We start from the raw sequence: 14793 nt of genomic DNA, 5'->3' as shown, positions 1-14793 counted from the left end.
ATAAATAATGAATTCAGGTCCTGAAGTGAATTATAAAATAACATTATCCAACAATAAAAAGAACACAGGTTTGGAGGTTGGAGGGTGGAATAGGGGATCAAGGGAAACCCTTTTTGATTTTTATGGTTTGATTTTTATTGTGTATATTAGATGATTGAATGAACTGAAATGCATTTTAAGCAATCACCTTTCTTTTTGCAGAAAGGATCGAAGCACTTACAGGTTGCACTCAACCACACAGAGTCGGATTGGCACTTATTTTTTTAAGCACTTATCTTAGATCCCCAGTCGACCATCCAGTATCGAACCTGTAGAAAAGAGAAAAACAAAGCACTTAGAGAACCATTTCACACACAACTCAATCCCTTATCCCCAATTTCCCATCCCAACCCTTTAACCCTAACCCCTAACCCTAACCCCAACCCTAACCCTTGTTAAAGACCCAGTCCAGTATCTTTATGGTTTTGTTGTACTTTTCTGGTTCTGCCTCAATTTCACTAACTTCATTGCCATTGAAGACATTATGTTAATAAAGTTTTTCAACAATAAGAGGCAGGTTTAGTAGCTGTCCAACCAGGTTTTCACGAGCGTTTCTGACATAATGACTTGCAAGCTAGAGGTTGCTCTTGCTAGTCGTAAGGCTTCAGTGACAGAAAGCAGAGGAGTCTCCGTGGAGTGATTGCTCTCGAAGCCAGACTGCTTGGTGTCCAGGAAGTTGTCCTGTGTGAGAAAATTGGAGCGTTGATTAAAAACGGCTCTTTCAAGAATTTTGGAAAGAAAAGGGAGGAGGGAAACAGGTCTGTAGTTCTCAACTACAGCACGGTTAAGTGATGGTTTTTTTAAGCAGTGGGGTAACCCGGGCCTGCTTAAATGAGGTAGGGTATGTGCCAGTACATGTTGGGAAATTATATTAGATTAAAATATAAAATAGAGTCACTAAGAAGAGGGAGAAAAAGATCTCTTGTACGTAGAGCAAGAATAAGGGGGCGGCAGCAAGGTGAGCCTGCAGAAATAGATAAGAAGAGTCCTGCATGTGTACAAAAGACACGCCCACAGACACTCGCACGAACACAGAGAAGAGTTTAAGAAACGTTATGCAGTTTAATTAAGTAAACACATATAAAAGAATTATTTTTTAACAGAGGTTTTACACGAAAAATCGGGGGATGAATGGTTTTCCTGTTTACAGCCCAAGGAAGTTGAGAAGCCTGAGGGCCTTTAGACGCGGTAGAAATCGGGGGTGTTTGCGTGCCATAAGACATCGTATAGCTCGTCTGGATAGCCGCATCTGAATATCTTTTCTTCATGAGGGGTACTGAGATAGAAGTTTGAGTAGATGCCTCTGTTCTCTCTTTCCGTAAAGGCAGCACGGTTAAATGTGTCTGAGTGCCAGAGTCCACTTTATGCCGTTTGAGAAGGGGTCCGGTAAATTGGGTCTGTGTAGGAACTACTGCCGTCTTCCTCTTAAAAGATGATCCCGGGTGTTGTTTAGAAGGCCCAGGGTTGATGGGATTAGATCGTACGTCTAGAAATTACGGATATTAAAGAATACTTAAACATACATAAAACATACATGGGGCTGGGCAGGGAAAACAACAAGGAGGATGGATAGAGAACAGTTTGTACTCACCCATGGTTCAGCGAAAACAAGAGATGCAGATGCTTTAGGTTGAAGGAGATAAGGAAGAAGCCTCCCAAAAGTAATAAATAATAAAGAAAAACAGATGTTGGCTAATGATGCACGAGAACAGATGGAGGCAAAAGTTATACTAGAAAAAACTTGAGGGCCAACACAGTGAAAAGGTGCAAGTTGAGATAAGAGGGTCCTCCCTAAAGGTACATGCATGCTTTAATTGTATATAAGACAACAGTAAAGGATTGTACTTTGATACTTGCCACCTACGGGTCAAGCACGTATCCCTGGTCCAGCAATACTGGTTTGTTTGGTAACTTGCTGAATAAACCTGCCTTATCTGTATCCAGTCTCCGAGAGTTTTGGTAAAGTTATTTCTTTAAAGTATAAGTCAGATTGGTTAATAAAGTATAGAAGTGTTAAAAGTGATTGAGCTAGCAGGGCCAGGGCAGGCCGAAGAAGACGAAAATTTCCTGCATAGAGAGGGATGTGTTAAAGATGTGTGTGAGTGCAGGTAATAGTGTGGGAGAGATGGACTGAAGAAGGTGAGAAGGGATAGGGTCAAGAGGACAGGTTGTGGGACGCCTAGAGAGGAGTTTAGAGACATCAGTCCCTGAGAGGGGAGAGAAGGAAGAAAGTTGGGAGTTACATGGAGGAGGAGCCGGTCTGTGCATGTCTGGGGTTGAGAACTGGTTCCTGATTGATGTAACCTTGTTGGAAAAGAAAGTGGCAAAGTCATCTGCTGTGAGAGAGGTAAGGGAAGGGGGAGGAGGGGGACAGGGAAGAGAGGAAAAGGTTTTGAAGAGAGTGCGGGTGTTGGGAGAACTGCCAATCTACTCTTGGTAGTATGTGGCTTTAGCAAAGGAGATGCTATTGGAAAAAGAGGAGAGAAGTGTCTGGTAATTGGTTAGGTCAGTTGGGTTGTTAGATTTACACCATTTCCTTTCAGATGCTCTTAGTTTGGCCCGGTTGTTACGCAGAGTGTATAACACTTGTAATCAGCTAATTGTAAGTAACACTGTAGTTGGTCAGAATTATTTCTGAGATGTGCATTGTGATTAATTATGAATTAGTATGAATATCATCTCACCCATTTCGATTGTGCTAGCTAACTACAGAAACACGCACCGGTTACGTAACGTATTTAACTCCTCCTAGTAGATCTACCTCGCTTCTCACACACACACACACACAAAGAGCAAGTCCCTGTGCTGAGGGATGTTCAGGGGGTCCTCAGGGTTGTAGTAATGACGGCCGATCTGCTGCATGTTTAGAATCTTCAGAATACTGAAAACAAGAAAAGGCGAAGGAAATAATCAGCAAAATTTACTGCTTAATAGAAGTATATCCTCATACCTACATTTACATTTACATACCTCTTGAAGATAATGTTGTAGAACTGCAGGCACATGAGTGAGGATGGAGGCAGTTCATTGGTCAGCGTGACAGTGATCTGGACTTTCTCTCCCTTCTTGCTCTCAGTCCACAGCACCGTCTCCTAGAGAAACACTACTACCGTTAGCTCTCTAAACAAGTAGAGACCTCTCAAAGTAACGCCACAGCATTTTCTCTATCCACTTGGCGTGTATTTGTGATTAGCGTGGACAGTAATGAACATGCTTACCTGTACCAAAAACAGCAAAAATCCCAATCAGTTGATTGTAAGGATTTTTATTATTCTTTTTTTATTTTATTTTATTATTATTCTGCCCTAAAACTGACTGTGCAGACCAAACCGTAAGTACTAGAGAGCTGAAACTTTGAGGGAAGGTAATACCAAAGTACGTAAAGTCAGAACTTCATGAAACTATGTGAGGATGTGCAATATATAATTGGAAAGATGCATGCAAACTTTTATGGAGATTGGACAATGGGTGTTGTTATAGCTGTTATAAAGCTATAAAAAAATATAGCTATAAAAAAAGCTATAAAAAAAAAAGCTATATAAAAAAATTCCTTAGTAAATTGCCTGTATTGGCTGTAAATTGTCTTTTCCATCTCTGACCTAGGTGGCTACAGTCCAGTCCCTAAGGACTACCAGCAAAGCTAGCTAGTAAGTGTGTAGTTAGCCAAGCCATTGACTTCGTGCAGGTGTTCAAAATATAACATCGTTAGCTAACGTTAGCTAGCTAGTCACAAAAAGCTAACATAATTTCGCTACAATGAATGACTGCCATTTTTCTGAAAGGATAAATGAGAAGTAATTGAACAGTATAGTAAAATATCCCCCTGCGCTGTTGATAAATAAAGCATAGCTTAACTTACCCCTTGGTTCATCTTCTGTTTCACTATCGGCCCAATCCACACCACAACCACAACCATTTAGCCGGTTCTGAGCAGCGTGTAATAATAGTATCGGCAATCCATTGCTCTTCCTGTGAGACCCGGATGTGAAGACCTGAATTTTTTCAGCCTGAATTTGTGAGGTTGAAAAATAATGTGTTGAAATATTACCTGACGAATAATGAAGATGGTATTTTAAAAACTGAATATTTTGGAACCGTATTTTATGAAGATGAATATGTGTGCATTGAATTTTGAATGCTGGAATTTTGTTTTCAATCAAAATATACAAACCCAATGAACTGCAGAGGAAACTAATTCAAGCACTGATATTGCGGTGTTTTTTTTTCCCCGATTTGTGTCAAATTGCTGGGCAGAAAAATTCAAGTATTGTTATTGCGATAAGTTTTTATTCAGTTTATGTAATTCAACATGCCATTTTGCCTTGACGACAATTGGCACTATTATCCTTCCATACACGAACTTCTTATAAGAAATTGCTCCATGTAATACTTCTCTCAATGTAATACACGCATTTCTTATATCATTGACTACGTTTACATGGACAGCAATAATCTAATTATTGACCTTTATCTAAGTAAGGTAATAATGTGATTAAGGTGTTTACATGAGTCGCTTTTAGAATACTCCTGTCATGTACCCGTTTTACATGTTATTGATCATAATTAGATTAAGAGCCCGCATCATTACGTCACCGCGCCACACCGTCCGACGTCCCTCCAGAATTTCATGTATCAACATACAGTTCGTCTTCATTATGGTACTGTCACGAATCGAGGTTGAGCCAGAAGCAAGTGCGGATAATGACATTTATTGAAACAAACGTACTAAGAAACAAAGACACTAAGACAACGTGGAATAACACTGTGGCATGAAACAAAACACTGAGACATAAACAACCAGAGTCTAAGACAACGAAAGACAAGCAAACAGTGCAGACAAGGCCTATTTATACACACGAGTGCTCATTAACAAAACGTGAGTCAGGTGCAGGTGGTCATGTGACAGCTAGTGCAGTGCAGTGGCTGATGGGAAGTGGAGTCCAGAGTTTCTTGATACGTGACAGAACCCTCCCCCAAGGGCGCTACTCCCGGAGCGCCCAAAATTATACGTCCTCCATCGGATGGTCCTGGCCCCCTGGAAAAAATGTCCCCAGCAAAACCAGGAGGCCAGGCGGCTTCCACAACGGTACAGGGAGGCTGAGATACTTCCTCAGCTGAACATGAAAGCGGGGCGACGTCCTCGGCAGAGCATGAAAGCGGGGCGACGTCCTCCACGGGACAGGAGAGGGGAGCGATGTTCTCCATGAGACTCAAGGGGGGGAGTGAGGTTCTCCGCGAGGCCAGGAAGAGGAGCGAGGTTCTCCGCGAGGCCAGAAAGAGGAGCGAGGTTCTCCGCGAGGCCAGGAAGAGGAGCGAGGTTCTCCGCGGAGCATGAGAGGGGAACGATGTCCTCCGTGGAACAGGAAGGGGGAGCGACATACTGAGAGAAGCAAAGAAAAGGAGCGACGTCTTTAGCGGAACATGGAGGCAGAGTGACATCCTCAGTGAAGCAGGAAGGCAGAGCGACGACCTCAGCCGAGCAGGAAGGCAGAGCGACGACCTCAGCCGAGCAGGAAGGCAGAGCGACGACCTCAGCGGAGCAGGAAGGCAGAGCGACGTCCACAGCTGAACAGGGAGGCTGAGCGACGTCCACAGCCGAGCAGGGAGGCTGAGCGACGTCCACAGCTGAACAGAGAGGCTGAGCGACATCCACGGCTGAACAGGGAAGCGGAGCGACGTCCACGGCTGAACAGGGAGGCGGAGCGACGTCCTCGGCGGGGCATGAAAGCGGAGCGACGTCCTCGGCGGGGCATGAAAGCGGAGCGACGTCCTCGGCGGGGCATGAAAGCGGAGCGACGTCCTCGGCGGAGCATGATGGCTGAGCGAGATCCATAATAGGGGAGAGAGGGTGGGAGTGGGTCTCCGCCCTGAGCACCGACTCCCCCTCCGGTCGGCGTGACTTGACGTAGTCCTTTATGAACGCCGGGTGTGGCCTGGTGCATGGTCTGTCCAGCTGCGGCAGGCCTAGCATGCGGTTATTCTGAGCGAGCAGTTCATCTGTCATTTTTCCCTGCTCCAGTAGTCCTATAACCACCTGCACCTGACGTGAGTCAGGTGCAGGTGGTTATGTGACAGCTAGTGCAGTGCAGTGGCTGATGGGAAGTGGAGTCCAGAGTTTCTTGATACGTGACAGGTACCGTATACAGTTTTGGGTGTTTTTATTTAAATTTTTTACGAACGCTTCAAGTGCAGTTAATTATTAGTCATGTTATAAGTGCAAATAGACGACTGCTTGAAGCCGTGGTATAGTATATAGTAGTCGAGATGCATGTATTTTTCCCCACTACAGGCCTATAGTAGGCAAGTATGCAGTTTGGGACACAGCCGAACTCTCTTGTTCGCCGTAAAACGTAAAACTGCCGTGTGTGATCGTGTCCTGTCACAAAATGCGGTGAAAACGCTCACACGACGTTCATAATGTGATTAAGGTGTTTACATGTCTGTAATGCACGTCCATAATACGATTAAAACAGGAGTAATCCACCTGTCGTAATTTGATTAGAGCTTAATTAGATTATGACCATAATTAGATTAAGGTTGCTGTTTACATGGTAGTTTCTTAATCAAATTATGGTCCTAATTAGATTAAGAGTGGATTATTGTTGTCCATGTAAACGCAGTCATTGACTACCTTCCATACAGACAGCAATACACAATGACTTCATAAAATTCTAATTCTAATTCTAAATTCTTGATGATTCGTACCAGTCAGTGGTAAGGCTGCATCGGTCTTCCGCTCTGCACAACAAACGGCAAACCACCTGCGTGTCAACACGGACTTCAGGGAGAAACTTTTCTACGAGCATCCTCCAGTTTGCTTGTTGCCCAGAAAAGCTGAAAGACTCGCGCAGCCCAGCCAGGAGACACCAAATTGTCGTGGAAATTAGACAACACTCTCAGACTCGTCCTCTGAAAGTAAAAAGGTTTATTACAGAAAGATGGTTAATACAGGATAGAATAAAGCAGGATAGAATAATGAGAGCGATCTGAAGCGCTTGTGCTGAACCACTACTATATAAATGAAATGCAGAGCATGACATAATTCTGTGTACCGATAAGAAGCAGTTTGAGGCAGTTTTAGGGTCTTAGAAGAAGTGCAGAAGAACCTTGAACAGAAAAACATATTTGTGTCTCTGTATAGCAGATAAACATTCTGTACTGATCTCAGTGACATGACATGGCCTTCTTAGGCCTTATCCTCAGATGAACATACACAGAACAAGAACAAAATTATTACAAAGTAAAAATTGGTAATTTCCCTCACACTAGCTAACTAACTGTTAACCGGCTAACCGGGTTTTGTTTTTTTTTTTGGTTTTTTTTTTGTTGTTTTTTTTACCTGAGACTAGCTAACCGCTCGTTAATATCAATTTATTTAAGTTCACTGTCTTTGGAGTTGTGTGTAAACTCAATTATGTTATACAGTAAAATGTCCAAATGAGGATGTTATTGAAATTCCTTCTTTCCTTCTGAACCTGCCAAAGTAACTTAATTGAGAGTTAACTTCTGAATGATCGAATCTGATTGGTCAGAAAGTGTTCATTGATCTTCTAGAACTCCAGTCTGTCTATGATGGAGCAGTATCATGTTTTTGAGATGATAGGCAAAGGCTCGTTTGGCCGAGTGTACAAAGGTCGTCGAAAGTTTAGCGGCCAGGTTTGTGCTAACAGCTATCACTATATAAAATATCAATATATATTTATAAATAAGAGACACTGGTCATTTTTAAAGGCAAAATTGGCCGGTGATTATTTTTCCTTCCCCCAGGTTGTGGCGTTGAAGTTCATCCCTAAAGTTGGTCGTTCTGCAAAAGAGCTGCGGAGCCTGCAGAGAGAGATTGAGATCATGCGAGGGCTCAAGCATCCAAACATAGTTCTGCTTTTGGACAGTTTTGAGACACAGCTGGAGGTAATATGTTAAATGCTTTTTAGGTGGTTGTTGAAAATTGCTGCCAGTGTTTCCAGTTTTCCCATTCAAATCTCTTGGTAAAAGACACTGTTACGCAAAACGTAATCATATATTCAGACGTTGCAGCAAAAAAAAATCTCTTTAGCCCCCGAAGGTCATTTGTCTAATTATATTGCAAAAAAAAACTTCTTACTTAATAACAGATCTAATAACAGGGTTTATTGTGCATAGAGAGGCTTCACAGGCCAGGTTTCACATCTGCCTTTCTGGGAGACTCAGAAAATAAAATAGGAAACCCATAAAACTGTAATTGCATTTTTAATTTCCACTATAACAAGGTCATTTGTCTTCCCCTTGCAGGTGGTAGTGGTGACCGAGTACGCTGAAGGCGAATTGTTTAAAATCCTGGAGTATGATGGAAGTTTACCTGAGAGCCAGGTACATAAGGGATACTGTCACAGATAATAATCCATGTTTCTGATCTCTATTTTGAGGCTTGACTCTTTTTATGTATTTATGTATAAAAATCTGAATGGTAATACAGATATTGTAACAAAAAAAACATTTGCTCTCAATTTATTTGCAGCCCTAAAATCTCACAGATCCCCTCTGAAAGCAATCTAATTCAAATATTAGGCTCATTTCTTAAATGTGTGCAATAACATTGTTTGCTGTTTTTGGAAGCCATAGAGCTTTTTTTTAATTTTTTTATTATTTTTTTATTATTTCTGAACTTTCCACTGATAGAACGCAATTAAATCCCAACTTGTTTGGAGTTACTGAGATTTGGATTAAACAGTCAATTCAAAGGACCAGTCAAACAGGCTAATAAATATAGAGAACACAATAATAAATTATTTGGATAAAAATGAGGGGATTTCTGTCAATGTAAAAGATGACAAATTTCACAACCCATGGATATGCTGCACAGACCCTACTTTGAGAACCACTGCATTAAGAGTATACGCTATAAATATTGAAATTTGACAAATAGATGATGAATCAGGCACATGCTCCAGTTGTTGTCATTTCATTACATCATTTTGTTGCGCTCTCTTCAAAAAATTTGCTGGTAACAATTGCTGACATTTTTTAAATTTCCTTTACAATTTTGCAAAACATTTGAATGGAAGCAGCTAATCACTGGTGAAGTTAGTTCCGATATGTCAAAGTTGCAATACAGTACACATGGATGACAGCCAGCTCAACTGAAACAGACACCTGGTTTCTGCGAATAGCCATCTTTCTTACATTCATTGTTTTGCTGTGTGTAGGTGCGCGAGATAGCTTGCCAGCTAGTATCTGCCCTGTATTACTTGCACTCCCATCGTATATTGCACCGCGACATGAAACCCCAGAACATCCTTCTGGGCAAAGGGGGTGTGGTGAAGCTCTGTGACTTTGGGTTTGTACTGCACAAGGCGTAGCAACCATACATTTACTATGTAAAGTAGCAACTATACTATAAATGTCTAGATACTTTAAACAGTTTAAGATTTTTTTTTTAATGTTGCCAATTATTGGATTTATTTATTTATTTATTTATTTTTGTCGCATTGCTGGTAATTTTTTATTTTTATTTTTTTAAGTTCTTTCTAATACTTTTTTCCCCTTAAGAATCAGATGAAAAATAATTCTGGATTTAAAATTCATTTGACTAGATTTCTTACTGGTTGGACACACTCAACTGTTCAGCACATCTCTCATCTTACCCTCCTTCCAGATTTGCTCGGGCCATGAGTGTGTCCACATTGGTGTTGACCTCCATTAAGGGGACTCCTCTGTACATGTCTCCGGAGCTGGTGAAAAAGAAACCCTATGACCACACAGCTGACCTCTGGTCTTTGGGCTGCATCCTCTATGAGCTCCACACGGGGGAACCGCCGTTCTACACCAACTCCATCTTTCAGCTTGTGCAGCTGATCATCAAGGACCTGGTAAAATGGCCAGAGAATATGAGCCAGGACTGCATGGTACGGAGTTTCACAACAACACAAACATTCTCTCTCAGTGTATTTTATAAGTATTTAAATATGGGTAGGGATAAACATACATTTAGACAACACTGTGAATCATTAGTAACAGTGTCTGGAGCTGCACGATAATGACTGCAATAATAATAATGATGATGATGATGATGATGATTGTGGTCAGTACTGAAATCTACTCAGACAAATAAGGAACAAAATAGTTTTGTTTGTTTACTTTTTATTGTTCCCCTTAGAGGAAACTAGTTTTGCAGCAAAAGGTAACAGACATACAGACAATATATAATGTACATCGCACAAATCATAATTCATTTCGGAAATCTACCTATGAAGAGTTCATTAAACCAACAGCCATCGAAACAAACAAAAAAACCTTAAATCGTTTTGTTCTTCCACCCAGCACTCTAAAATGATGCGCAGAAGGCAACAATTGAAATTCTTTATATAAAGGATGATCTAAATTTCTTAAAACTGAATGTGCCTTATTCAAAACCTGTCTGTAATTAACAATCAGTAGGCTGGTTTTGACTTACCCCTATAATTCTTCCTGCCACCTTAACAAGACTATTCAACCTATTCCTATTTGTCAATGTAAGCTTGCCAAACCAAGCTACAATACAAAAGGAAAACACTGATTCAATAAAAGACTTATAAAATAGTCATCATCTTTATTGCACTTTATCATTTTAATAATCTACATTAAATAGGCTTTTCTATATTGTTCCTAGGTTTGAATGAGTTTGAGCGTGTATGAGGTCCCTATGATGGACTGGCTTGACATCCAGGGTGTATTCCCACCTCAAACGCAGGATTAGTCTTCATATACACTGCAATCCTGATCAGGATAAAGCTGTTACTGTTAAGATGAATGAATGTCAGAATGAATTAATAAATAAAATGGCTTTACTTTTATATGATGTATTTTAAGCCTTGATTGCTTACATGTTTTTTTAATTAGTGTAAGACTGGGTCATTGTCCTATTAATTTTGTTTAGTTGTATTTATTTTTATTATTTATGTATTATTTTATATATTGTTTATATAAACATAACTCTGAATATGAATGCAATTAGACTTAAACTGAATATGCAAGCAAATGTAGTTAAAGCATTATTTAATGCACTAATGTCAGTAAAACACAACTTGTAATGGCAGTTATGTTCACATAATTTACAAATTCCAAAATCACGGTTGTGATATGTTTGAGAATATTTGAGAATTACTGTGCAATTAAAAGTGCCATTGAGTTACTAATCTGTGATTATTCTCAATCTCTTAATGTTTGACAGAGTTTTCTGAAGGGTCTGTTAAATAAAGACCCTCAGAAGAGGCTGACCTGGCCTGGCCTGCTTCACCATCCTTTTGTTGCAGATGGAGTCATAGGTAAGAGCATTTCATGGTGCTTTATGGTTTATAAGCTTTTAAGACTACTCTCAAAAATTAAGATGAGTTTCTTAACATACACTACAGGATTGTATGTGAAATGCTGTAATAGATGTGTAATATATTGCATTGTTGTTTTTGGCCAGTTTTACCAGACGAGGGTTTGACAAGCCCCCTGACGATAACACCCAGCCCAGACGTCCAAGCCATGAAGCAGCAGAAGGTGGCAAAAAAATCTGCACCTCGCAATGGAAAGGGCAAAGTACTGCACAAAACCAGAGACATGCAAGACAAAAAGCAGAAAAATAGACAGGTGAGTTGATGCACCACACGAGTTCACTTATGCACTTATGCAATTCTTACTTATGTTGTCATGTTATTTGTTTATTTTTATAAAATACAATTGAATAATTTTATAAACAAACTCTACTCCTCTCATGCATACTGGATAATACAGAGTCAGTCGCGTGATGCAAGTGCTTGTACTAAACTGATGCTAACGTTGGCTAGACAGTCGTCAATTTGAGGAAATGACAAATTCAACTAAAATACTCTTAATGGTGTCACTGACTGTTCAAAAACTCACTGTCTTTCATGAAGTGATCTCTATGGAAGAAAATTTGTATATTGTTTTTCTTGTTTTATGAGCCACATAAACAAGAATTAGGTTTTAAATTTCATTTAACGGGGCATTAAAAGTACTTAAAATTTTAGAATGCCTGCAATAATTTATAATAAATTATTGCATATAATATATGACAGAGTATTTATAGATGGTGTCACATTACAGAAATCAAAACAGAAAAAAAATCACAAAAATATTCCATGTCACCCAGTAAAATATGAGTATCCTGTTTCAAGTTCCTCTAAAGTTTATTCTAACAGTGAGGAGTGTTGGATCTGAAGACCTTTTAAGCAGAAGTGGTGTGTTTTGATTGTCCAGGACCAGGTAAAGAATGGGAAAGCGCTTGTTAACAACCAGCCTCGCACCAAAACTGCCCCGGCTGGAGAAGCCCCCATCAGCAACCATTCATTGGGCAGCACCTTTATAGTGTGTCGAAATTCAGCTCATCCACCAGCCAATCAGCATCAAGCCAATGACGTTGGTGTTGCCAGGTAGTATTTGTGTTCCGAATTTGAATGTAACATGAAAAAAAAAAAAGATGTCTTCAAAAAAATTGCAACTTGCACCAGAAACACTGCAAATGCATTTTTGATTATAAAAGAAGAATCAAAAAATTAAAGGATTATTGAAAGGCTAAAACTGCATCACGTTAAAATATGCTTCATACACAGAATTGTGGGTTTTTTGTGGCGCCCTCAGAGTGAGTTCGGTGCAGTGTAAGGGCCCCATCAGCAGGGACTATGAGAGAGAGTTTCCTTCAGTGGAGGTGGGACCGAGGCTGATGGTGAGATGCTCCAGACCTGGACACACCAGCTTGGCTCCTGTTAGGATGGACAGTGATGTTAGTAATTGTGGAATTTATTACATTTTCAAAGACTTTACAGAAGAAAAGAAAATAAGGATTTCAATGATTGTGAACATTTTAAGGCTAATTTAAATGTTTCAGTATTTAATTGTTTATCAGTATTGTATGGGATATTATGAATAATGTCAGTGGCTGACCCTGCATTGCAGCCTGATTTGTTTGAGGTCCTTCTAGCCTACATCTTGAAATAAGTAAATGTGAACAACTCATGTATATGTAGACATACCTTAAGGTATCATATTTAATCATTTAGCAAATATACTTTAATAGGAACACCTGCACACCTGCTCGTTCATCCAATTATCCAATCAGCCAATCATGTGCCAGCAGTGCAGTGCATAAAATCATGCAGATACAGGTCAGAGGGCTTCAGTTAATGTTAATATCAAATATTAGAATAGAGTAACATGATCTCAGTGACTTTGACCGTGGTAGAGTTGTTGGTGCCAGATGGGCTGGTTTAAGTATTTCAGAAACTGCTGATCTCCTGGGATTTTCACACACAACAGACTGTAGCATTTACAAAGAATGGTGAGGAAAAACAAAAAAACTAAACATCAAGTTAGTGCCAGGTCTGCAGGCAGAAACACCTTGTTGATGAAAGAGGTCTGACTGGTTGGTTTGAGCGGATAGCAACTCAAATAACCACTCTTTACACCTGTGCTGAGCAAAAAAGCATCTCAGAACGCACAGCATGCTAAACCTTGAGGCGGATGAGCTACAAAAGGCCACATCAGGTTCGACTCCTGTCAGCTCTTGACCTGTATCGGCATGATTTTATGCATTGCGCCGCAGCCACCTGTTTGGATAATTGCATGAATGCACAAGTGTACAGGTGTTTCTATTAAAAATGGCAAGTGAGTGTGTGAGGGTTTGTGTGAGGCTGGCGTGGCAGTGCTCTCCAGGGCGTGTCGGGACTTCCCTGAAGCGTGAGGGCTTTCTCGTGCTGTCGGTAAACGCCGTGTGTGAGCTCACCGAGCTGCATCCTCGTCTGCACCCGAGCCTTCTGGACACAGAGAGAGAGCGATTATGAAGAAATACCGAAGTATGGATATCGGAAAGATTAAGGAGAAGCCACGCGCACATGTCATGCGAGCTATTACTCCAAAAAAAAAAAAAAAAAAAAAGCGCTTCCACAAGGCTCTGGACGACAGCTGTCCTCCTGATTGGCCGGGAGCAGATTTCTTTCAAGCCAGGACAAAAGGAAAAAAACCGTCCATTGGCCCGTTCGAATGGAGTCCCACCTCCTCAACCTTATAAAGGGAGGGAGGGAAGGAGCAGAATCCCATTCCTTGCTTCTAGCTCTGAGAGAGAGAAAGTCTTCTATAACCAATTGCACCTAGAAATCTGTCATTTTTGATTACTTCTTTTCTTTATCTTTTCAATTTTATTCATTTTGAACATTTTCTTTTGTTTTCCTTTGTGAAATAACAGAACAAGCCTGCCTGAAGAAGGTTCTGAGGGAACCGAAACCCAAACCTTCCCACAGTTCTTGAAGTAGGGTCAAAGGGCCTCTCCCCTCATGTCCATATATCAACTCAAAAGGAGAGAATCCAGTCCAGGCCTGGGGAACTTCTCTATATGCAAACAGGAGGTAGCACAGCCACTGGTCCCAATCCTTGCCTAACTCACTGATGAAGTTGTGAAGCTTTAAGAGAGTGGACATAAATTTAGTACCTTGATCAGTAAGAATCTGAGAGGGGAACCCCACTCTAGAAAAATGTTGCATCAAGTTGTTGCTACATACTTGGCCTTAATGGACTTCATCAGGAACACTTCAGGCTATCTGATTGCATAATCGTGGTTATGACAAGCATGAATCGATTTCCAGCTCAACTCCTTTCTACAGGGCCCACAATATCCATACCCAGTCTTTCAAATGGTGTATCAATGACGGGTAGAAGTTGTAGTGGAGCTCTATAAGGGCTTTTCATGGAGACTTTCTGACACTCAGGACAACTCAGTGGACTCAAACTGGCGATAAA

The 14793-nt window shown here is 40.7% G+C and overlaps 1 protein-coding gene and 3 long non-coding RNA genes across 14 annotated transcripts in view; 1 reads left to right on the top strand and 3 right to left on the bottom strand.

Annotated features, from left to right (window-relative positions):
- Positions 1-1077: 1077 nt before the first annotated feature.
- On the bottom strand, positions 1078-2769 carry LOC128614042 (uncharacterized). The gene is made up of 2 exons (XR_008386971.1): positions 1631-2769; positions 1078-1525 (listed from the first exon to the last, which is right to left on the bottom strand). It is a non-coding gene; the product is annotated as an uncharacterized LOC128614042 (long non-coding RNA).
- A 274-nt stretch (positions 2770-3043) lies between these two features.
- LOC128614040 (uncharacterized) lies at positions 3044-11555 on the bottom strand. Its single transcript, XR_008386969.1, has 4 exons — positions 11471-11555; positions 9660-9881; positions 6745-6948; positions 3044-4046 (listed from the first exon to the last, which is right to left on the bottom strand). It is a non-coding gene; the product is annotated as an uncharacterized LOC128614040 (long non-coding RNA).
- Positions 6106-14793, top strand: part of LOC128614039 (serine/threonine-protein kinase 36-like) — a 10080-nt gene continuing 1392 nt past the window's right edge. Inside the window, exons 1-12 of one of the 11 annotated variants that reach the window (XM_053635296.1) lie at positions 6106-6172; positions 7594-7695; positions 7807-7947; positions 8308-8385; positions 9222-9352; positions 9671-9920; positions 11225-11318; positions 11465-11631; positions 12262-12434; positions 12643-12784; positions 13079-13166; positions 14243-14793. The exon at positions 14243-14793 is cut by the window's right edge and continues 1388 nt beyond it. In XM_053635296.1, the coding sequence (XP_053491271.1) occupies positions 7609-7695; positions 7807-7947; positions 8308-8385; positions 9222-9352; positions 9671-9920; positions 11225-11318; positions 11465-11631; positions 12262-12434; positions 12643-12784; positions 13079-13150 (1335 nt within the window). In that variant the 5' untranslated portion in view covers positions 6106-6172; positions 7594-7608 and the 3' untranslated portion in view covers positions 13151-13166; positions 14243-14793. Of the gene's footprint in view, positions 6173-6819; positions 7696-7806; positions 7948-8307; positions 8386-9221; positions 9353-9670; positions 9921-11224; positions 11319-11464; positions 11632-12261; positions 12435-12614; positions 12785-13078; positions 13167-14242 lie in introns of those variants that run through there. The other 10 variants (XM_053635293.1, XM_053635295.1, XM_053635294.1 and 7 more) reach the window with 10 other exon arrangements.
- The window catches only part of LOC128614041 (uncharacterized), a 3186-nt gene continuing 1815 nt past the window's right edge, over positions 13423-14793 (bottom strand). The window contains exon 3 of the long non-coding RNA XR_008386970.1: positions 13423-13814. This is a non-coding gene — a long non-coding RNA (uncharacterized LOC128614041). The remainder of the gene's footprint in view (positions 13815-14793) is intronic.

This window comes from Ictalurus furcatus, chromosome 10 (genome assembly GCF_023375685.1).
Source record: "Ictalurus furcatus strain D&B chromosome 10, Billie_1.0, whole genome shotgun sequence".
Lineage (NCBI taxonomy): Eukaryota > Metazoa > Chordata > Actinopteri > Siluriformes > Ictaluridae > Ictalurus > Ictalurus furcatus.
This window is presented reverse-complemented; position numbering and strand designations above follow the sequence as displayed.